The sequence below is a fragment of the Scomber japonicus genome, chromosome 3 (genome assembly GCF_027409825.1).
Source record: "Scomber japonicus isolate fScoJap1 chromosome 3, fScoJap1.pri, whole genome shotgun sequence".
In the NCBI taxonomy this organism is placed as follows: domain Eukaryota; kingdom Metazoa; phylum Chordata; class Actinopteri; order Scombriformes; family Scombridae; genus Scomber; species Scomber japonicus.
This window is the reverse complement of record NC_070580.1, coordinates 11,068,935-11,092,192: the sequence shown is the minus strand read 5'-3', so window position 1 is coordinate 11,092,192 and position 23,258 is coordinate 11,068,935. Positions and strand designations below refer to the sequence as shown.

Genomic DNA, 23,258 nt, shown 5'->3' with positions numbered 1-23,258 from the left:
AGTCAATTGCAAGTATGATTTTCCCAATGACTTATCTGGTATTATCACTGAGGGTGGACTAGTCATCGTTGCATTAAAATAAAGTGATCCATTAAGAAATTGGGGTTTTACCAGGATATTTTCAAGACACTAGCCACCTTAGACCAGAGATTAGATGTAGGCCCTAGAAGAGCATTCCCAGAGAATATATAAAGGTATGTAGTACAGATAGGTACAACATTATTCTGGCTACATTTTGTAAGGTCTGTACTATCTGAATAAAATACAGTTTGTTTGTTTGTTTTGTTTTGTTTGTTTAAAACGTTTTCATTTTTGCTCTAGTTTTTATTCATTGTTCGTAAAAGTAATCGTTAGTGACAAAGGTAATATCAGTTTTAAGCCACCGCTGTTGCCATGTTACGACTGCCAAATGACCACTATCAAGTGTACCAGCCAGAAGACTATTTCCTTTACTATAGCTACAATAACGTCAAATACATTAGCCGGGGTTTATGTCGAAGTCTGTTCCTCCGTCATGTTTCCTCTAACCTTAAACTACACATAACCTTATTTTAACAAATACTTGCTATTCCTGCTACCCCTAACTATAACCATAACCTAAGTACTAACCCCAACCGCAGAGGTGGTGCTACGAAAAACACAATTTTGACACAATATCACTTGACTGAAGGAACCCCATGAAACAAACAAGTATGAAAACTAAAAAGTGACCACCGACACCTTAGACATACCTTAATTCCCCTATTTTAGATACTGTTGCAAGTTGTGACGCGCCTTTTAAGTGTCCCGTGCACTGTCTGCTAAAACTTCTGAAATCTTAGTTTGCAAGCGTTGGCTAACTTAGCAACGGTTGTCATGGAGACGAAGATGTGTTGCTCCGCCGCAGACAGGGAGAGCCCTGGGAGATTGTCACTTTCTCATGGTAATTAACGCTTCTCCTACAGAAAGAGCTTTTAAACATTTAACACACCTAGTAAACACGACATTTTTGGCACAATGAGACAACCTTAAAATGCAGGTTCAGATTTTAACATGGTCAGTTGTTATGATGTCAAACTTAGCACTTAAAATTATGTTAACACTAGCCTCAACTTCAGCAGCTACAACATGATCATTATGCTCTATTAATTATAATTAGTAATGGCCTGATTCATAATGGATAATCAAATGTTATATCTATGAGGACACCTTTTTGCTGAATTAATGAGTACTTCCAATTCCTGCTTAAAGACTTGGACCTGTTAGAATATTCTTACATTTAGTATTGCTATTTTTGTATATGTAACACCTAAATATTGTAGTCTTTTCTTCAAGCCGTTGTATTGTATTAAGTATTAAGACAATTTTCTCAGTCTTTATTTTCAACAGCTGTGGTTAAAAGCAGTTTGTATGTTGAAGCCGTAAAGAAAACTTAGAACAAAGTTGTAGCTCACAAAGTTAAATAGCTACAGTGTGCAAAGGTTTTATGGACTTGTGATCGGTCCCAGATTTTTTCTACAGCCTGACAATTACCCCAACTATAGAGCCAGAGTCATAAAGAATTACCTACAGCGACAAGAAGAATAAGGAGTCCTGCGACTGATAGATAGAATCAATTGAGATGACTCTGTGGCAACTTCTCCAAGATGCTTGGAATGTGCATGTTCACACCAAATATTGATTTGATTTAGGTTTCTTCTGTTTACTGTATGGAGTTGAAGTTAACTGATAAATAAATACTGTTTTGGCATTATGTTTGAAGGAATCCTCACTTTACTTTTAGTCCCTAAAGCATCATGGAGATTGACACTCAAATCTGTGAGTAATATTACATAATACATAATTTCTCATGAGATTGTCCTCCAAAGGGAAGCATGAGATCCTGGTGAAGATAGTGATGGTAATGGCAGTAATGATAAGCTAATGGAATGCAGCCTTTCCTGTGTTCAAATTTCCAATCTTTTCCTTTCGCACTCCTGACAGCTCGAATATGTCCATGAGGAGGAAAACCCCATTGACCCGTGCGATCCCCACACTCCTGGGTCACAAGGCCATCGTGACCTTGTGTGATTCCCAGGGTAGATCCCAGTCATCACTCACTGCAGCCCCTGCTCCTGTCCATGGCCTCTTCGTTTGAAACACGTCAGAGCAGCCTGAGATTGGGTAGCCAAGCACAAATAAATGGTCTCATATGTCTGAATCCTCACATGTCACTTATGAAGGACATGCTACCACACAGATAGGGATAAATTAAGATCAAGAGAGGAGTGGAGAGTAGCTGAAGAGGTGTAGTCTGTTTGAAAATTGAAAGAAAGTTCTGGAGCCACTGGAGGTCTTGTGCCTGGCTGGGATCATGAGGACAAGGGAGGGTTGACGATGACACTCCTCATTGTTCTCTGCAAGATGGTCATGAGCAAAATGACAAGTTCTTTACAGTGGAGCCAAAGAGCAATGGACTTGTTGAAATGTTTAGTTAGAGGCTCTCAGCTTCATTGGCTTCTCCTCAATGGAGCTCAGTCTCAAAACAATGACCTCACCCAATGAGGAAGCCTAAACCAAATGAAAGACTTCCCCAAGGGTCTAAAAAACCCACATCTAAAAATGACATTATCATATCAGAGTGAGCTTAGCACTCAAAGTATTCTGACCACAGCAGTTTATTAATGATTAACAGACACCTAATGGCCTTGATTAAATCACAGAGGAGATCTGGGAGGGTCTGAGAGGTTCCAAAGAAAACCACATGACAACCACAAGTCTCTGATGAGGTAGTGGTCCAAAAAACCTGGTTGCCTATCAATGTTTGGCTGGCAGTACTGCAGCCATCTCTGGAGCCAGGAGCCCACCATGGTGATGGTATTTGATTGAACAGATGTGGCTAGAGGCTCCGGGTGAGTGGAACTGATTAAACCCTAACTAGCTTTGTTACAGCTTTGATCCACCCTCCACTCACTCCTCGCTCTAATGGTCCAGCGACGGATATATCTGCTGACATGGAAGATTTGGCTTAACATCAACCGTTTAAGCACATCAATATTAGTCACTTACATAATCACCCAGATGTACAAGCCATCCTCTCTTCTCTAAATCCTACAATCCTTATATTATTTATACACTTCTCCTCACTCTCTCCTGCTTTACAGTATTGGGAAGTTGTGAGGGTCATGCCTTTGTGAATGTAACTCCTATTTTACACTAATGACATCAGCATGTGCTGCTAACTTTAGCTCCTCCTGAGGGCCAGATGTTGGCTGAAAGGATCAAACACTGGCTATTCCCCCTATACTGTCACATTGCTGGGCAAGCCAGGAGGGCTTAGTGGTCACCGAAATTCCCACATACTTGTTTTCTCCTGCGGAAAACCACTACCCAGCCACAATTGTGGGTATGGCCTTACGTTGCAGTGTGCTTTTATTTGTGCATTTGAGCACAGCAATGGAAACATACAAAGGCATTCTGTAGTTTCCAGTAAAGTCTCATCAGAGTCCCCATCCACTCAAAAATGTGTTTGTCCCCTTGTTCCCACAGTTGGATGTTTGAGCGTCACTGTGCAGAATGATGTATGTGTAGTTTGACATTAAAAGGCTGTTCTCATGCTAATCTTCTGAAGAAAGTTTCTTTGTGCTCATTGAAAATACGATTTTAAGAGGTGGTTTTCAAAAGGTTAGCTGCTGGAGACAAGATGTGCACTGTAAAGCTGCTTGTAGGGCCACCAATTAAAATCTGATTTTCAATAAGCACACATAAACTTCCCACTTTCATCACATAAATATGAAAACAACTTTACAGTGTCAAACTTGTCGAACATCAGTCTACAAACACACAGTGGTATAGGAGCTAAAAGAAAAATTGAATAAACATGCAATGCACAGAGCGTTTTTATGATTTACACAGTGACACTATGGAGTTAAGAAGAAATAGAATTCATGGACACAGTGTAAGACTCATTTAAACCCACCACTTACAACCTAATACCCATCACTGCACCCCTTTTTCAAAGCACTTCAGCTCTTTTAAGGGTACTCTACTATGATCCATTAATGTCACTAGTGTTAGTTCATAGATGAAACAGAATCACTGTGAGGGAAGCAAACGTCACCTTAACATCACAATGGTTTGTGAGAGACACCCGGTGTCCATTTTACGAGAGCAAACCAACATATGATGCTGTCTCCACGAAGATTTGATTTTTGACTTTGCCCGGTCATGCGAGGTTGTGTTGTTTAACAGTGACCCCTGCGCTTGGATACACATTGAAGTTGCCGTCACGGGTTGGCTCACAGGTGGACTCTTGGCATGCCAATAAAGATGTGTTTAATGAGTTGAGAAAGGCCTCAAAGCAACAAAATGGCCAGACATGAGAGACAGACTGGAAACCCCAACCTGTGGCCCGGGACCTCAAACAGCTGCATTTGATTTTCCCCCCCTTTGCTCCATTTCTCAGTGTAACTTTTAGAAGGGGAGCCAAAGTCAGACATGGTCGGTTGTAAAAATATTCAGCATAGTGAGAGACACTCAGTGATGTAAAGCTTCAAAAACAACTAAATATGTTGTGTATATTTAAGCCAGCACAAATATCATGTTCATGGGTGTGTGCATTTAACTTATTTTGAACTCCAGGCATTGTCCAACATTTATCCCAGCCTAAATGTGCTGACCTCTGACCCCCAGCATATACTTGATGCTAGTTGGCTTTACCCTTTTTTTTAATGTATAATTTTATTCAAGTGCCAATGTAGAGGTTGAGGTGGTTGGGGACAATTGAATTGAATTGTGTTGTAAGTCAAATCAGTATACTTTATCTAAGTGTGAATGAGCAGGAGGAATAAATAACAGTGAATTGAATCTGTTAACACATGTCTGTGTTTTTCAAAAGAAAATCCATCTGTGAGCACACATAAATGAATTCACATTCATTTATGTGGGTGGCCAATGGAAAGGCCAACAAAGTATCAAGAAACTGTGTGTGTGTGTGTGTGTGTGTGTGTGTGTGTGTGTGTGTGTGTGTGTGTGTGTGTGTGTGTGTGTGTGTGTGTGTGTGTGCCTATGAGACAATATGTTTATGTGACTGAGTTAGTGACGCACAATCTTGATCTTGTTAATTGATGACGTTACAAACAGATATAAAGCAGTCAGACAGGGACATGAGGGGGACCTGTAGCGTGTGTTTGCATGTGTGTTTGTGGGTGGGAGCTTAATTTGTTGTCCAATATTAAACAGAAGTTTGAGCTATAAATAAGTCATCACCACTAAACTGAAGCCTCCTCCAGTGAGCCACTCTTTAACATGCCCCACATTCCTCCTCGTTAAGAACGAATAAAGAATAAATGGAAACAGTTCCGCATAGTTTCTCGTTACTTACACACATGCAAGAGTTTATGACCATAACTCTTCCACGAACAAACACCTGCAAATCCACACACAAGCTCACGTTATTGGTTTGGCAATTTGCCCGAGCGCTCTACAGAGGCCTTGATTTGTCATCCTGCCTCATCTGGCCTCTATCAATTCCTTGCCTGACAGCTTAATCTGTGTCATTCATTCTCTCACATCAAAGAGGCACTGTGCAATCTGAAGCACACACATGCACACAGTAACAAACTATCTTTAAACTGTCTCTCTGTGATTATTAACTCCTTTTCCTGTGGCATCGTGAGGATCATGGTAGCACACAGTTGTTGTTTTTTTATAAGCTGTCCCTGCTGATAACTCTGACTCATGATAAATTCATGCAACAGACCAACTCAAACAACTCTAAAGAAATATCTTCTTTTCATTGGACTTGAACTCTAGACCTTCACTGCTGACCTCTCACCTTGACCTTTCAACGTCCAACTGGCAGACTTTTTTTTGGGAGGGGGGGTGGGGTGGGGTGGGGGGTTGTAGGAAAGATGTATTTTCTGATCTCACAGAGTGCAACTGTACCATGTACTTTATACGTACAACTCCAGTTCTTCTTTAAAAAAAAAGGGAAATCAAAAGGGCAATTATTTTTGACCTCATGGCTTAACTCAAGCACCCCCTGTGGCATTTACTGTACGGGTTGTACTTGTGGCCAGTGGATTATGTCACATGGGATCCTGCAGTGTTACCATAGTTTCCATTAAAAAAAACAAATAACAAATATGCTGTAACAAACTGAAACACTTAAAATTAGACTGTAATAAACCTGATCTTTTCAAATCCACACACACTGACTGAATGGATGTGCTATATGAGAAACAAATCAAGGCCTGATCATGCCGGTCTGTGAGGCCTACATCCAGTAAAGTCACGTAAGGGAACAGCTTAATCCTCGTCTTCTCTGGATGAACATACGAGCTGACATGTAGGATACAGAGATCAGGAGGGGACATGGGAGAGAGAAGGAGATGGAAAAGTGTGGAGTGACACCATGTGCTCGACACACGCATGTATGAACAGCCTGGACAAACATTGAGGATTATAAGGGCGGGAGGTTGGGGAGGCGGGGGGGTCTCTGTTCTCCTGACCCCAGCTCTCTAACCCTCCGGCCCCCTTTAAGCCCTGTAAATGAGAAAAAGAGGAGCAATTAGAGAGGCAGTCATGGGGCAGGTAGGAGATCCCTGTGACCTTTCCTGGCTGGTATTTGACCTCTCACAGCTGGGGGCCATGATGATGATACATCCTGAACATTGAGAAAATGTATTCAGTGAAAAGTAATGGGGGGAAAAAAAGGAGAAAAAATGATATTTTTCTCTCAGCGCTGAGAATGTAACATGTGTTGGGAACCGCAGTGTGGATTCTGTTGTTATTCCTCCATATACGTTTATATGTGTTAGGACTTTATTGGTTGTGGGCTGGGCTGGCATCCCTTTATCGCAGAAAATTGGCCTTAATTACAGTTTAGCCAATTAAGAATGCAATGTGTTTTGCATTTTAAAGCTATAACGGGCCACCAACCATAGATTACTTGCTCTTGGACTGGCGGCTCGTCGGAATGTTTTATGGCCCACTTTTCCGTCCTGCTGCCAACCTTGACCTCAAACCTCAGTGACTTACATTTATTGAAGGCAAATAACCTACAATTTCTACAACATCTGTAACATTAAGACACTTTGAAATCAGTCACGTATAACTTTCTCCACAGGTCCTCCCATACTGCAACTTGTGAGAAAAGCTGAAGGATTCACGAGTCATAAGCGGCTCCAAATCAGTCTTCAGCAATCAGAAACTATGTCTGTATGCCACTAACAATACTAGATAACAGCTAATCCCTCATAAATGGCATTACTATAATCTCCCAGAAAGCTATTCTTAGCGTATACTGCACCACTGGAGTGAGATTAAAGGAGAAACTGTGAGATGCGTGAATGTATGGGAGACCTTGCAGAGTTTTAATGGTATGGAGGCCTGCCAGACACTGACTGGCGTTAGAGTGGGGGCAGAGGGACAGAGAGATGAAAGGAAACGCCAGTGAGGGGCCAACAAAGATAAATGTACAGCAGATAGAGATGGATTGATGTATGATGTGAGAGAATGTGGGAAAGAGAATAAAAACTTTTGTCAGCATGGTACATGGACAAAATGCTGATTAAATTACCACTGCTGGCTGGTCTTAAAACATCATGTCATATTTTTTGTCAGTATACTCACACAACACCATCAACCATCATCACAGTCCCATATGCCATTATTTAACTTCTGTGTTTGCTCTCCACTGTAGGAAAAAGCAATCTGTGTGACATTAAAGACGCTTATAGAAACCAATCCAATTCTGTGCATCTATTCCAATTTTCTGAGCTGAAGTGACATTGTGTTTATTCTTCAAATTCAGAGTGCGTGTGTGCAATGGAGGGAAAATACATAAAGCTCAGCATAGGTTTCCTGGCATGTGTTGTTAAAGAACTTAAAAAGAGGGACTGTCATGTATCATACCATGTGTTATTATTCAGTGGTATAATGAAGAATGGCAGGGTAATCTCTCCAGTCAGGCATACAGATGGGAGAAAGGCATTTTTCTTGTCCAAGTCATTTGCATGAAACTCCTGTCATGCTGTCAGATTCTTATGGTGCCACAATGCGCCATCAAGCTGCAAATAACTGCACTCAGGACTATTTCTGTAACCCTTCTCGGGTTTCTTCCTACTAGACATCAAAGAGACCTGTAACTTGGAATTATTGAAGCTAAAACAAAACCAAACAGGGGGGCAGAGGCAGATAAACTAATTTCCTCGCTCTATTACGAGGCCCTGGTTAGTGGAGGGATCTGGTTTAGCTGGTATGCACTGAGCGGCTGGTTCACATTAACCGCTTTGACGAGCCAGTGCAAGTCGCAGGTCTGTGCTCTCCTGCGCACGATCTGTGGCGGAATCCCTGCGGATGAAAGTCGGTCAGAATGAGGGTACAAAATACACTTCCTCAATCCAGGGTAGTTTTGGTTCAGTGTTTCTCCTCTTTCCTCGCAGTCATTGTTGCAATACAGCGTACTCATAGTGTGTGTATGTGTGTGTGGGCGGGGGGACCGAGGATAAATAGAGCGCACACTCCTCTGCTGTGCGTAAACGGATAGCGCGCTGGACCTGGCCGGGACACGGAGCTATTTGGTTGACTGTGAATTAATGGAAACATTTACACGAATGAATTAGCATAGAAACGGGCAATCTTCTTATAGCACAAGATGGATGGGGACTAATGGAAATTAGTAGCATTTCGTTGTTAAGTCAAATGTGGAAGTTTGGGTTAAACAGCACCATTCTATTACAGCACCTGAGGCGCTCAATCCACTTCTGACCCTGGTAATCCTTTGAACAGTCCCGAGAGGACATCGGAAAAATACTCCTGGATTCATCTGGACGGTTTGCGCATTGCGTAATTGGCAGAGAGATGCGCTTGTCCGTTAGACAGGCTGCACATAATGTTGGGGCACATCTCTGCTGGAAGGCGTTTATCGCACTGTGTATGTTGTAAACACAAGAGAAACAAGGATGAGCGTGTCTAGCGTGCTTGGGAAAGGTGGACATCAGATGCTTGTGGCGCTCAGTTGTCTATTTTTGGTTGTGACGCGGAGCGGAGCAGGTGAGTTGCATCATCAGCTCTGAGTCAGTTGCGTCATTGTGGTTAAACTTGCTTTCTCCCCTTTCACATTGTTATAAATATATGTTGTCAGTTGTTAAGATTGTTATAGTGACTGAACTGCTTCAAATTTCTATGACATTGATGAGCTAATAACGTCTTTCATGGTTCCTCAGTACAGGGGATATGTTTATGTGCTGGTTTGTATCTTAAAAGTAAAGATCATACCTGGTGCTGAAACATTTGATAGTGTGTCTGCCATTACCAGTAACCTGAGAGTCTTAATGCTACCCAGAAGGGAAAAGGGAGGGTTCTGTGTCACATCAGAGCAAACAGCAGCGGTACAATGGCCAGGCAAATGAAATATTCATGGAAAATGAAGAGGACCGTGGTTTTGTCCATGATGTCACTGCTTGATCTTTTTTAAAGGCTTTTCTGTCACCAAATATAAAATCACTGATCTAAAAGAAAAACCCTTGTTTTCTTCCATTAATAATTTCCCTCTGTTGGAAGTCTTATAAAACTTTCACTGACTCTCTCCATCATCCTCTGTGTCAGTTTCCAGATGTGTGGACCATGCCTGCAGTCCACCCATAGGGAACCTGGCTGTCGGTAGGACCCTCACCACCCACTCAGGCTGCTATGGGAACAGCTCCTTCTCCCACCCTCCCGTGACACCCCACTTCTGCCCCGAGGACAACCACCCACCTGCTCACATGATCGACGACCCTTTCTTGAATCCAGACACCTGGTGGGCATCAGGTGCAGGTAGTGCCTCGGAGGAGGAGGAGCAGGACGAGATCCGTTTGGACCTGGAGACGCAGTTCTGTCTGTCTCATTTGGTTTTGGTGTTCAGGTCCCCCCGGCCTGCTGCCATGGTTATTGAACGTTCAACTGACTTTGGAAAGAACTGGGAAGCTCTCAAGGTCTTTGCACACAACTGCAGCATGGAGTTTGGATTGACTGATGATTTTATTCAGCCAGGCTCTTTGTGTACATCCCGTTATACCAGCGCAACACCCTGCAGTGGTGGAGAGGTAAGAGAATACACAAAAAACATAATGTATTATCATTTAGCTTATCTAAAGTGTTTGATTTAGAGCTGATTTGTCATTTGTTTCTCCTCTCAGGTAATATTACGGACACTAGACCCCAGCAGTGCAATGACACTGGACCCCTACAGTCCAGAGGCCCTCGCCCGCCTGACCTTCACTAACCTCCGCATCAAACTGCTTAAAGCTCAGACCTGTCCTGCACCTCTGAACCTCTCGAAGGAAGCAACAAGCACCACAGTCTCAGCTCTGACCTCCACATCCACTATAGAAAGCTCAGCCTCAGCACCTTACGCTATTTATACATTACTGGCCAGAGGGACCTGTCTGTGCCACGGACATGCCGAGCATTGTGTACATCACAACAGCAGCCAGGATACAAGACAGGATGGTAACATGGTGAGTGTTTGTTCCTGTGTGTGTATGTGCGTGTCAAAGTGAAAGAACAGGCAGTGATAAAAATAAGGGACCTGTGAGAGAAAGCGCATCTGTCAGTTTTTGCATCGGCCTGCGTTTCATTACAGTCTTGTAGGACACATGTGTCAGGATGTTAGGTCCAGATGTAAAATGTATTTACTGATGGGAAGAGCTTTAAATTGCTTGATTTATTCTTTACACCACCTGCTTGGATCTATTTCATAGCTCTCTCTTGACAGCAGTGGTCTGTAATGTCTGTGAGTGTAGGTACAGTTACTGAGCAGCTCCAGATGTGTCTTCCAGGTGTCTGGTAGGTGTCTGTGTACCCACCACACAGCTGGAGATCACTGTGAGAAGTGTGCCCCGCTCTACAATGATCGTCCCTGGAGGCCCGCCAATGGCAGCAGCAAGGATGCGAATCCTTGCCAGAGTAAGTGATAACCAAAAGGATCACATGAATCACAAGATTTTGTCCCAGTTTTATCTAACACAAGTGTATGAAACACATTACCAAAACAGCTATACATACTGTCATTGTGTTATTTAGGGATGGAAGTATAGTGGAAATAAATTATTCCCCACCCCCTGACCCCACTTTGAGAAGCACTGATGGATAGAGGGAGCAAAAGAGTGGATGTGTGGGTGTCTACTTTGATTTCAAAAAAGTTTAAATAAAGCTCTATATAGCTTTAGCTTTAGGAGGAACTAAGTCAGCTTCTGTTTATATTTTGACTACAGTATATGTACAAGTTGGCTACAGATTCTTACTGGTGTCCTCATTTTGTCTCTCTCGTCTCTGCCATTGCTATGACATAACACACCTCTGTGACATCAGAGTGCGAATGCCACGGTCACGCGGATAGTTGCCACTTCTCCCAGCGAGCGTGGCTTTCCTCCGGCGGCACCGGCGGGGGTGTTTGTGATGACTGCAAGCACAACACTGTTGGGCGCCGGTGTCAGCGCTGTCGCCACGGCTACCATCGGCACCCATCCCTGCCTCTCAACTCCCCTCACGCCTGCACACGTAAGAGACAAAGAACAGGGTTGTCACTCATTCAGTCGTGATGTGGTTTAATCTAGTCAGAAGAGAAACATAAAGGACATTTCATGGCCTGATTTTGAATTTCATGAGGGAATTAATTCAAAGTGAGGCAAGCTTGTGAATGAGATAAATGAGAAACATATTGTCTTAAAGTTCCATCTGCCTGCATGTTTCTAATTTATAACTTCCAGTAAAAGAAGAGCAAAACCAAATGTTTCAACAGCATACAGAACTGTATCTGTGTCTCTGGTTCTCAGGCTGCTGGTGTGATCCACAGGGCTCTTTGCCTGCTCGTCCTGGAGAGGAGGGACCCTGGTGCCACCCTCGGAGTGGACAGTGCAACTGTAAATCTGGTGTAGGGGGCACAAGCTGCAGTCAATGCCTGCCTGGACACTGGGGCTTTGGAGTGGAGGGTTGCAAACCCTGCGTCTGCCCTCACAGCTGTGATCCAACCACTGGGCAGTGTCTGGACAGGTCAGCTTACATATGCTTAGTCATTATGCAACACCCAGGAAGCTAAACTTTAATTTGATGGAGTTAATTGCTAACAATGAACCTTGACTTTATGGTTTTCCAACTGCACTTTTACAGCTATTCAAATAATCAGGTCTTCAATGTACCCATCGGTGGAAAAATCCCAGATCTGGATCATATGTTCACAAATGAAGAAGAGGTGCAGTGGTCAAAAGAGCTTGCAGTCTCTGCTCTGCACTATACAGGCGGGTGTTACAGCTTACTTTGAAGTAGTGTTGTGTTGATGTTCATCTGCATTGCAAGCCTTAAAATGTTTTCATACTATGTAATTGAGACAAATAATATAAATATATTCCAATAACTGTACACAGGAAAGTGCAGCTGTAAGGAGAAAAAGCTTAGAAGTGTATCTGACCTCTGCAAGACCAAACACGACTACGGTAAGCAACTGTCACTAATATCAATTGTCGTCTTTATTTTAACTGTTTTAAAAAAAAAAAATCATCTCAGGCTGTGCTAACTGTGGATTCATCTGTCTTTGTGACCAATGACAGTGATCAAGGCGAGTGTGCTGTCTGCTCATGACAAAGGCAGCCATGCAGAGGTTCAGGTTAAAGTGCGCAAGGTCTTACGAATGGGCCAGGTGCCACTGTACTTGGGGACAATCAGCATCTATCCTCTGTCCTGGACCAGCCGTGGCTGCACCTGTCCAATCCTAAACCCTGGTAGGAAAAATAAATTGTACAGATGACGTTTAAGCTGACCAGTTAATGTCACATGTTATCAAGCTCAAAGAAATAGATTCCCCTATATTATACAGCTTATACATCACAGTATCTTTCTTGTTACCCCCAGGTATGGAGTACCTGCTAGCAGGCCCAGAAGAGGCTGGGACAGGCCGATTGCTGGTCACCATGCAGAGCGTGGTGGTCCCCTGGACACCCCGACTGGGTCTTCTTATATCAGATGGCCTTAGAAATGGATGTCCATGATCCATATGGTTCAAAAAGGCAGGGACATGCTTTCAGGGGAGGATATCTCAAGGAAATGTATAAGTCAGTAAACAATTCAGAGAAGGGACTGAAAATCACTGGACAACATGCCGTGTCATCAAGGGGGGAAACTATCCAAGAGATATATGACCACCCTAAAAATGTTAAGGTACACACAATGTGTGTGCATGTATGATAATAAAGACTGAAATGAATGTTTGGCTGGTCACATCATCTGTAAATAAGATGAAAATATAGCATCAGTGGAACTCCAATCCAAGATGAATACACTTGTGTGTTAGTAAAGATGATGTACAGAAGATGAAGTTGGTCATTTAACTGTATCGCTAGCATGTACAGTATAAATCAAAAGTTTGGGCACAGTTTCTCATAAGTGAATGTGTGTCTAAATATTTCAAGTGAAGTTTCTTATACATAATGAATACACTTTTGACAGCTAACCTTTAACATTTGGATTAATAAAGTGCTTTGATACTCTAACTACTAATATACAAGCAGCATATGATAAGTGAAGGCTGTAAATATGATATGATGCACCGTATGTCTGGCTTTGTTTTCTTCAATTTGTAAATCTTTACATAAAGTTTACGAAAACCTGTCAGATTCAGCATGTGTGAAAAGAGACTCACTGACTTAAGAAGGTGACGTGTTTTGCCTTTACAAGAACAAAAAGAAAATTGGGAGTTTAAATGGTTCCATAGTCATTTTAATCTGAACATGTTTGAGAATTATCATCTTTCCTTTAAGGCCTGTATGACAGTAAATGGTGACCGACAGCATCCAACTTGATACTCTAGACAGTGCTGAGACAAAGACAAGAACACTTACACAGAGACAGTCAAACCGGACAAACCGCTTTGGTCGAGGCCGGCTACAATGCCAAAAAAAAAAAAAAAAAGGAAGCCCGTAGTTGAAACGGTACCAGATATAGATGGAGACCCTGTGAACCCATGCTGTTAATGACAATCTGTGAATATCAAATGTTATGTCCAATGCATGTAAACTGTAACAGTGCTTAATTAGCCTCGTTAACCCAGTTGCCTGTGTTTTGGTCTCTTGAGTGAAGGATTGAACAAATCTAACGGTTACTGCTTCAATTACCATTAATTAAGAGCTAAGTGCCAAGACTTTACATCCTGACCAGTCACATTAAAAATAACACACATATCATGGATCAACGCACAACTCTTCTGATTGGAAACATGACGACACACAGCAAATTAATTACCTATTGCATATAAAGTGAGTCTTTCAGCTAACGTCCCTGCAGCAAATAGCTTGGCCCACTGTCATTAAATCATATATCTTTTTAGCAAACAAAGCAGTGTATACTTTTGTACATATGCTACGTTTGTGTGCATTCACAAAGTCTTCCTCTGATGGCCTGCTGTGTCAGTCAAAGCCCTCTCTGTTGGATTAAAACCAGAGAAGAGACATTGGGCCAGTGGAGAGAGTCACTTATGCTGGGCAGTGCTTGCAAACAGAGAACAAGAGCCTGTGGACGACGAGTGATTGACTTTAGCTGGTGGACTGGCTGTCTGTAGACGACATGCTGTCAGGTGAGACGGTCAAAGCAGCTGGAGTAGAGTCAGTTTCTGGGGATAAGGCAGAGCCCTCGACTGGGGCGGCAGAGTCAGAACCAGTGTTGGACTCTGCCTGGGGGGAGCTTTCTTTCTCTTCCTCCTGAGGATAGAGCTCAGGGTACCTCTGCATGCACTCTTGCATGTTACGGAAGTTGTCGATGCACTCGGAGCCCTTCACCTCTTCTTTGCTGTAGTGGAAGCAGGAAAAGGCCTCCTTGAACTGAGAGCCGCACGGGCCGCTGGCCATGCCGCCAAGACATGGGCAGTTCCAGTTGATGTCTCCATTAGGTAGAATCAGACCTAAAGAAACAGGAAGCCAAACAACATGTTATCATTATGATTACTCAGCCTGTGAGACCAGTTGTCTGGTAAAATGGGATAGAGTGTTTCTGGAGCTTGATCCATATTAGGGACTTAAGTCAAGTTATCTGGATGTCTGGTAGCTATGCGTTTAACACATAACCACATAGTCCCTGGTTCAGTTCCGGCTGGGGAACTGTATTGTTGCATGTCATCACCATTCTTGCCCTGAATCTTCTGTCTGTATCTTGACTGCTAAAAAGAAAAAAAAAAAAAAAAAAAAAGGTACTGATCTTTTGGTGATACATTATTTTCATTACAGACTGATCTACAGATTATTTTCTCAATTAATTGCAGTCCAAAACCCAAAATATTTATTTTACACAGAAAAGCTGCAAAACTTCACATTTAAGAAGCTGCAACAAGCAAAGGTATTTTCCCTTAAAAATGAATAAAACGATTATTCAGTAATCAGAATAGCTGACATTTAATGTTCTATCTTTCAGCTAACTTGATTAATAAATTAGTTGTTGCAGCTCTAGTGAACTTTTAAAAAAAGTCCCCAAACTTCACAGAAATGCAATACTAAAACTGGTAAAGTGCCCTTTAAAGGATGTCTGCAGGTCCAGCAGTTCTATATGGACCTGATGAGTGGTTCCCAACCTTTTTGGCCTGTGACCCCTTAAGATAAAGCATTGTCTACACGAAAACACCCGTCACACGCTGCACTGTCCACCAGTTAAGTTACGGAATACTGTTCTGATTAAACTGGTTAATCATTTGTGTCTGACTAAAAGTCTAAACCCCAAAGATATTCAGTTTATCAACATGTTCAAAAAGCTGAAACCAGCTTTTGCTTTAAAAAATGACTAATAGTATTATTCATTTATCTAAATAGCTGCTGAGTAACCTTCTGTCGGTGGATAGCTCGATGAATCAACTAACATTGCAGCTCTAAAAAGAGGAAATAAAGCAAAAATCAGAAGGAAGCTTGACAAACATTGTGTTTGCCCAAAATATGTTTTTTCTATATCCTATCCTGTCTTTCACCTCACGACCCCTTTGATTTATCCAGGGACTCCTTATTGGGAACCACTGGGCTCGATGATTAGATAACTAATAACCTTGTTCTTCATAAGGATCGTTGGGATCATCTGCGATCAGCTCCGCGTTGCTGGGTGTCTCATGGTCTTCTTTGGTCACAAAGATAATGCGATCTTTGCCTTTAAATGAGAACACAAACAAACATTACATTACATTACATTACATTACAGTCAAACGGGAAGCAGGATTATCCTTCCAAAACTACAACAAACACATTATTGAGGTGCTGTTTGATTCACTGTGACCCCGAGGAAGCACTTCACCACCTGACCAGCAGCTGTCCTGATTCGTGACTTACATGTCAAATGACTGCAGTGATCAAACCACCACAGGGCCACAAAGTAACATAAACCTCCAGCCTCACTGCTGCTGGAGGATTAGCTCACCTGTTAGCTCCTCCGCTATAACTTAACGCTGATTCTACAAAGTTAGCTTAGCATGTGGCTCGCTCGGTGACATTGTCAATAAAAATGAATGAAAAGAAATTCAAAATTACCCTCTTGCCTGCAGTACGACATGTCTGTCGGTGTTGGCGTCAGTGGAGCGTCGTCCTCTGCGGTGAAATAAGAGCAGTCTGACAGAAATTACTCAACAACTGCTCACATCTCATCTGATGAAGCGACCCGGCGTCCGACAGCCCCGTCTGACCTGTCCACATGCAGGCGCGACGTGATGACGTCACACTTCATTTTAAATGACACATTTTCAATGTTTATTTTATTTGCTGATACTAACTGTACTTTTTGTCAAAAATTAATCACTCACTCATATTTTCCCCCTGCATTTTAACTCTATCGCCAAATGGTCAGAATTCCGTCAAACATAATTTTAAACTTTGAATTTAAAGGCCCTAAAATTGATTTATATTGTTAATGTAATGACTAGCTGTTTTTACTTCACAAATGTTTTTCAAAGAAATCTTTTTTTTCTGTTCCTTCATGATTTCACAAGTCAATAAACTAAATCTTTTTTGTAACAGAATTGAATTCTTATGTAGTAATTTGATATTTAAAGGACTCCTATTAATCTGTCAAAAATAGTGAGATTTAAAAAATATGCTCTTTAAAAATAGTGAGACTTTAATCATATCACATCTAACAGTGAAACACAAACAAAAAACAGAATGAAACATGATTTGTTGTGATTTTTTTTTATATCCATTAATGCATTACCTCATAACATCTAATTGTCTTTCAGATGACATACTCAAAGGTAACTGGCCTGTTTGGTCTTCAATAAACTGTGGCAAGGTTGCTAGTGGTGATGGTTTACCAGCTAACTGTTGGTTGTTGTGAACTGATCAATATAGTCTCAGACCATCAGTAGGCCTCTCCCTAGGCTTATGGTTGATGTTAGTTAATAACTTACACAGATGTACATTTTAAATATCACACTTAACAGAGTCCAATCCATGTCTTCCATGGTTAAAAACGTTTAGAAATATTACATTTAAGCAAAGTGTACCTTATAGTATATATAGTGCAGTGCATACTCTTTCAGCTTAAGCCCATTTACTATTATTGCTTAAAACTCATATGATGCCCTCTAGTGGCAGGTAGCAGATTTGAGGCATAGTAACCAGACAGAAGTCCAACAGAGCATAAACCACAGGTCCACTGACATACACAGTTGGTCTAATGGTTTAAACGTGTCCTAATTGTAACAGCTAAGCTAATGACAGTGACCGCTCTGTTGTCCCTGTCCACTGTGAGTCTATGGCCTGAAATCACCTCAGCCTTTAATGTTTTTGAGAGACAGGCCCTTAACAGCTTGATAATGTGCAAGTCAATGTTTTAAAGCCTGTCTGCCCTTTAGAGTAAAAAGTCTTTATCCAGCTTAAAGAATAAATAACCTGCAATAAACCCATTTTGTTGATATGGCTCTACAATAATCCTCCATCATCACAGTTGATAGCAAAGTAGCTGTCTTCATAGGACATGCCAGGACAAAACACAGCAATAACAACACAAATGACACAATTTCAAAGTGTGTTGGAAAAAAAATCCTGTTTTTTTAATAACATAATTATGTCTGTTACAGAAAGTAAAAACCTAAATGAAACCCCTTTTCGTCCCTATCAAACCCACCCTCATGCCGACCACCTCGGCAGTTTTGTGCAGCAATTCAGTCTGGGAATAAAAGAGCATGACGACACAGACAAACACTTTAGGACCCAGAGACATAGGACATACGCTGCCCTACATAAGACCAGAGTGAATATTAACACAGTCCATCATTTAAAATATCAAAATAAAGGTAAATGAAAACCCACCAACAGCTTGTTTGAGATTACTAGAAACCTTACCAGGAGTACAAGCATATTTATTCATACTTTCCACATCCTACTGTAGGCCTAGAAACCTCTCGCATGATCTCTACCTGTGATGAACATGACATGGCTTTCTGTCAATTCCCCTGAAATATCCAGGCACAGTGTTTGCAGCTTGAAATAACATGTTGCCGTCTTAGTGTTCCTTGACCATGCTGCAATAAGAAACACCCGAGGTAAGTCTAAGACAGCACCTCACACACTTGTGTGCATTTAGGCATTCTTCAGCTGATAAGACAGTCAGTGGGGACTTAGGCAGCCTGCAGAGAGATGGATAACAGCTACTGGAATAAAAGGACTGAAGAGACAATATTATGCTCAACTCCAAAACGGTTTTCTCTGCATTGACATGCGAAAGAGCTATGGTGGAAAACAAAGATGGTGAAGTAAAAATTTACCTATCCCAGCTGCAAAATGTACTGATTGTGCGAATTGCAAAACAAAATGCAAAAACATAACATAAGATTTATGAAGGGTGGACGCTCTGTATCTGATGTGTGTCGCACGGTTGGCTTTTTTGTTTTTTTTAGAAGAGTAATGCTCCCATGCTGCCCACTTCACTCTGCTCCTTTACAAAGATCTCAAAGTACTGGTAGATGATGGTCACAGCCAAGAGGATTCCCGTGCCCGAACCAATGGCTCCCAGGAAGTCAGCCATGACAGACAATCCTCCTATACAGAGGCCACCAAAGGCAGCAGCTGTGGGGATGTACCTGCGAATAGTACAGAAATACTCAATATATATTCTGTAAGACTTTTTTATGCCACAAGTAGCAAACATTAAAAAAAACTTTGGAGTTGATCTCTAATGTTTCTTTGTACCTGTTAAGCTCATGCACCATAGAGGTCTCTCTGTGTCCCCTCATTACCATCTGCTGCTCCTTCAGCTGCTTTGCCACCTGAAGCACACAAAGCAATTAATGTAAGAGCACAATTTACTATGGGACTCTGACAACAGGAAACAGGAAAGTTGTTGAAATGTGCACAAACATAACATACATCTTTGGCAGAGGATCCTGAGACCTCAATCCAGGTCTTGGAGAAGAAGGCGCAGGAGCCGAGCATGAAGACAATGTAGATCACAGCATGAACTGGGTCATCCAGGACCGAACCAAACGACTCTGGAGGAGAAAGGTAGTAGCAGAGACCGCCCACTGGGTACGCCCGAGCTGGTCCACCGCTTGTGGTGTCCTGGACGAAAAGATTAACTTGGTCAGATGAAGTTTGGCACTTGTGCCCAGTCATGTTTAACTTAAGTCCAAGTGAGACAGAACCTGACTGGATCCTCCCATCACCCATCATATACTTACAGACCAGGTTCCCAGGAGATTGACCAGGAAGTTGCCGCTGAAACGTGTTGAAAGCATCTGAGAAATGACGTAGAGATTGGAGACCAGGGCGGACTGAAGGATGATGGGGATGTTGGAGGTGTAGAACAGTTTGATGGGGTAGGTGTTGTATTGACCACGGTAGCGTGCTGACTTGATAGGCAGATCCACCCTGAAGCCCTGTTGAAGTAACAAAGTTTGTAAGTGTTTAATTGTAGATCTACTGTATTTTTAAGACAGCAAAATATTACTGAGAACATCTCCTACAACGTAGAGACGGTGTGTGTTTTAAAACATGCATTACAACAGCAGTGGAATGACTGCGACAGCATTCAGTTTATGTTTCCAGCTCACCTGGAAGTATATGACCACTGCAAACACAAAGACGGTGGCAATGAGGTTCATGAGGTTGGGCAGGTTCTGTCTGTAGAAGGCTTCTCTCAGGGCGCGCACCTTGTCCGTGCGGGTGGCCAGCAGATGAAAGAGAGCGATGATAGCCCCTTCAAATTCAGTACCTGGTGAAACCACAGAAATGACAGGGTTGCTTATCGTAAAACAGATGGAGGGTTAACATTGCTCCGTCTTGTAATAAGTCTGATGGCAGTGCGCTTACCTCTGCCGGTGTTGACGGTGGTGGGGCTGAAGGCTTTCCAGACAATGGTCTCACAGATGTTGGTGGCGATGAAGAGAGAGATACCAGAGCCCAGACCGTAGCCCTTCTGGAGCAGCTCGTCCAGCAGCAAGACAATCAGACCTGCAACGAAGAGCTGAAAAAAAAAAAAAACAGACAGGAGGTTCAGATTGAGTCGATTCAGACCAACAAATCACTTTCCACATGTGTACAATAAACATTGTGCCATGCTTAGCCAATTTAAAATGCTTGTAACATTTGATTTCAGCAATACATTTATTATGGTGTCACAATCTACATTGACCTTCTGACGTCAATTTGTCAGCTTGTAACAAAAAAATGTGACAAAGACACAACATTAAAATATTGCACAAGGCAGCAACCATGATTTATAATTTACTGGTGTATAACTAAATGTTTATCTTGATTCTAGACATGCAATACCTTTAAAACCAGATTGGTATACTAGACAGACTAGTATAAATATTGTAAACAGGCTGACAGAACTGTGTTTTACTGAAATGTTTCTTCACCAGTCTCAGTGGAAGAGCCAAACACTAACTTCAGAAACCATTTCCTGATACAAATATTTCAAAAGCTTAGATCCAAGAGCAGCTGTTCAAGTTTTTATTAACCTGGATGATGATGAGCAAGCATATCCCAGCACCCATCTCTGAAGGGTCTCCATACATGCCAGTCATAACATATACAATGGCCTGTCCAATGGTGATGATCATTCCAAACACTGCAAAAAGAAAGAAAGACTTGTAATTGGCAATCTTACAAGAAAAGCTGCTGCAAAGTGATGCTGCTGCTAAATGAGCATTGTTGTGAGTGTGCAATCATCAAAGTACAAGACGTCTTCAAGGCTTCAAAAGCTCTGTTTTAAAAATAGCAAAAGTAGTGAAGAATGAGACGTACATTTCTGAGCTCCATTGAAGAGAGCTCTGTCCTTGGGAGTGTCTCCCACCTCAATGATCTTGGCACCAGCTAGCAGCTGCATGATGAGGCCTGAGGTGACAATGGGTGAGATACCCAGCTCCATCAAAGTACCTGGAGAGCAAAGTGGACAGCATTCATGTCACAGTCAGTTACTACGACAACAGCAGCAAAAAACAATGTAAGGGTCTGCGACTGTCAACCTTTGACTAATCACACGTGATAATGAGATTATGTCACGTCTGATAACAACTCTGGAATGAGATTATTTTTCTTTGCTAGTGCTGCACGAGGCATGAGAAGAACTCTGTGATTAAGTCTGTGATAGCCCATTTAACATGATCAATTCAAGCACCTCTGTTGGAAGCCAGGATTACTCTCATCCAGTAGAAAGGATCTGCTGAATCTGACGACATGATACCAAAGAGTGGAATCTGTATGAAGAAGGAAATATTACAACAGTGTATTACTTAAATGAAAAATTACAACATTCAATCACAAGCACCAATAACAGACACTTGTTTGGAAGCGTGATCTTTTAATATTTCACAGATAAGCCATTATTAACAGTTACTAACCTGGCAGCACACCAGAAAGATGAATAATGTGATGGCGGTCCATAGTACTTTTTCCCTAAACTGAATCTGAGGATTAAAAAAAGAAAAGAAAAAGTTAATTTCATTCATACTGATCAAGTTCGATATACAGTGGATCCACATTGCAGATTTGTATTTAGCAGATTACCTTTCTTTCTGGTTTCTGAATTTCTGGCAGGACTGCACAGAATGGCTTGATGACTTCCAAAAATTTAACTGCAAAAAAAGAGAATAGCAGGTTATAAAACAAACAGTGCAATCTAATTTTTTCTCCCCAGCAGTGCTTACAGTACACAATAAAGTATATAAATGATCTGAGGTTTTGATTGTCTTTGATGCAACGTCATCACTAACTTCTAAACAGCTGCCAGCAAAGCTAAACATGGCAGTCTGGTCAGCTGTGCTGCAATAAGCAGAGTATTTCCCAACATATTTCTGTATACATGACCACGTATATTTGAGTAAGACTGACAACAGCTAGCAACCTGTGTATGAATGCTGTTAAATCATTTGTCTCAGCGTTGATCAGCTGTGTCAATCACTGAAATTGACTTTGACAGCAAGCGATTTAACATATGCCACTGAACCAAATTCAGGTACCCGACTGGTCAATTTAACACTGCAAAATCTAACAAAACGTTTACAAATAATTAAGAAGAAGCGAAATTAAAGTTGTCCACACGTAAAGAGGAATACTTCATACAGCTAACTAACGTTAGCGTGTTGCTAACTAGCATTCAATCAGAAAACGATTGAACAATCACTTCAAAACAGGAAGCTATCACGCCTCTTTCGAAACAAAAAAACACATACATGAAACGTTAGAAATCACGTCTGACTTTGAAAAAAACTCGGTAATATTAGTTTAATCCCAGCGAGGCTAAATTTGACTAAAAACTTCAAATGAGCTACCGTTATAAGCTAGCTCAACTTGCCACCTAAACGACTCAAGGTTAGCTGATTAGCTTGCTAACCAGCAGCGCTGCGTGTCCACTTTAGGTACCGACATTAAAAGCAGAGCTGGTGATTTAGACCCTCAACACTTATGTACAAGTGAAGACTCTCACTTACTCCCCATGGTGTCCTTAGGCTGCCCGCTGCCGTGTTACTGGTATCCGTTTGACTGCTCAGTGGAGTCAGTGTGGCTCCATCCAGCCGCTCCGTAAGGAAAGAGAGAGCAGCAAAGACACGTCACCAGACAGGCTGCTAACACACGTCACTTCTTCTCTCTCTGTCCCACACACTCATACACACGCGCACACAAGCAAACGCAAACGCAAACACACACACACACGCACACACACACAGACTTTACTGAAGGTGACACACGAACACCGTCACCTCTGAATCTGCATGATTTCTAATATTGACATTTTTAATTAACCGACAGAGCTCTCCCATCCTCCAGAGGGCAGCCTACTCCACACTGAGCAGTGTT

At 42.0% G+C, this 23,258-nt stretch overlaps 3 protein-coding genes across 3 annotated transcripts; 1 reads left to right on the top strand and 2 right to left on the bottom strand.

Moving 5' to 3' along the window:
• The first annotated feature begins 1,828 nt into the window (after positions 1-1,828).
• On the top strand, positions 1,829-12,989 carry si:dkey-202e22.2 (netrin-4). Its single transcript, XM_053315483.1, has 12 exons — positions 1,829-1,879; positions 1,963-2,035; positions 8,881-9,015; positions 9,571-10,049; positions 10,143-10,463; positions 10,785-10,911; positions 11,317-11,505; positions 11,781-11,997; positions 12,115-12,242; positions 12,369-12,437; positions 12,552-12,722; positions 12,853-12,989. Exons 1-12 carry the CDS (start codon positions 1,829-1,831, stop codon positions 12,987-12,989), a joined length of 2,097 nt encoding a protein of 698 aa, XP_053171458.1.
• Positions 12,990-13,698: 709 nt separating this feature from the next.
• chchd4a (coiled-coil-helix-coiled-coil-helix domain containing 4a) lies at positions 13,699-16,633 on the bottom strand. Its single transcript, XM_053315208.1, has 3 exons — positions 16,494-16,633; positions 16,018-16,116; positions 13,699-14,893 (listed from the first exon to the last, which is right to left on the bottom strand). The coding sequence occupies exons 1-3, from the start codon at positions 16,513-16,515 to the stop codon at positions 14,529-14,531; spliced, it is 486 nt and encodes a 161-aa protein (XP_053171183.1). The 5' UTR covers positions 16,516-16,633; the 3' UTR covers positions 13,699-14,528.
• A 1,343-nt stretch (positions 16,634-17,976) lies between these two features.
• Positions 17,977-23,053, bottom strand: LOC128355037 (protein transport protein Sec61 subunit alpha-like 1). The gene is made up of 12 exons (XM_053315192.1): positions 22,892-23,053; positions 21,969-22,036; positions 21,803-21,868; positions 21,580-21,658; positions 21,207-21,338; positions 20,921-21,030; positions 20,268-20,421; positions 20,009-20,169; positions 19,637-19,834; positions 19,326-19,517; positions 19,149-19,225; positions 17,977-19,039 (listed from the first exon to the last, which is right to left on the bottom strand). The coding sequence occupies exons 1-12, from the start codon at positions 22,896-22,898 to the stop codon at positions 18,853-18,855; spliced, it is 1,431 nt and encodes a 476-aa protein (XP_053171167.1). The 5' UTR covers positions 22,899-23,053; the 3' UTR covers positions 17,977-18,852.
• Between the last annotated feature and the right edge of the window lie 205 nt (positions 23,054-23,258).

Bases quoted from the DNA above. Each gene is read 5' to 3' on its own strand.
- si:dkey-202e22.2 (XM_053315483.1), top strand. From the start codon at position 1,829: ATGAGATTGTCCTCCAAAGGGAAGCATGAGATCCTGGTGAAGATAGTG. The intron at 9,016-9,570 runs GTGAGTTGCATC...CCTCTGTGTCAG, and splicing joins TGTGACGCGGAGCGGAGCAG to TTTCCAGATGTGTGGACCAT. The intron at 10,464-10,784 runs GTGAGTGTTTGT...TGTGTCTTCCAG, and splicing joins CAAGACAGGATGGTAACATG to GTGTCTGGTAGGTGTCTGTG.
- chchd4a (XM_053315208.1), bottom strand. From the start codon at position 16,515: ATGTCGTACTGCAGGCAAGAGG. The intron at 16,117-16,493 runs GTAATTTTGAAT...TCTCATTTAAAG, and splicing joins GTCGTACTGCAGGCAAGAGG to GCAAAGATCGCATTATCTTT. The intron at 14,894-16,017 runs GTTATTAGTTAT...CTGTTTCTTTAG, and splicing joins CGATCCTTATGAAGAACAAG to GTCTGATTCTACCTAATGGA.
- LOC128355037 (XM_053315192.1), bottom strand. The intron at 21,659-21,802 runs GTTAGTAACTGT...TTCTTCATACAG, and splicing joins TCTTTCTGGTGTGCTGCCAG to ATTCCACTCTTTGGTATCAT. The intron at 21,031-21,206 runs GTACGTCTCATT...TTCTTTTTGCAG, and splicing joins CTTCAATGGAGCTCAGAAAT to TGTTTGGAATGATCATCACC.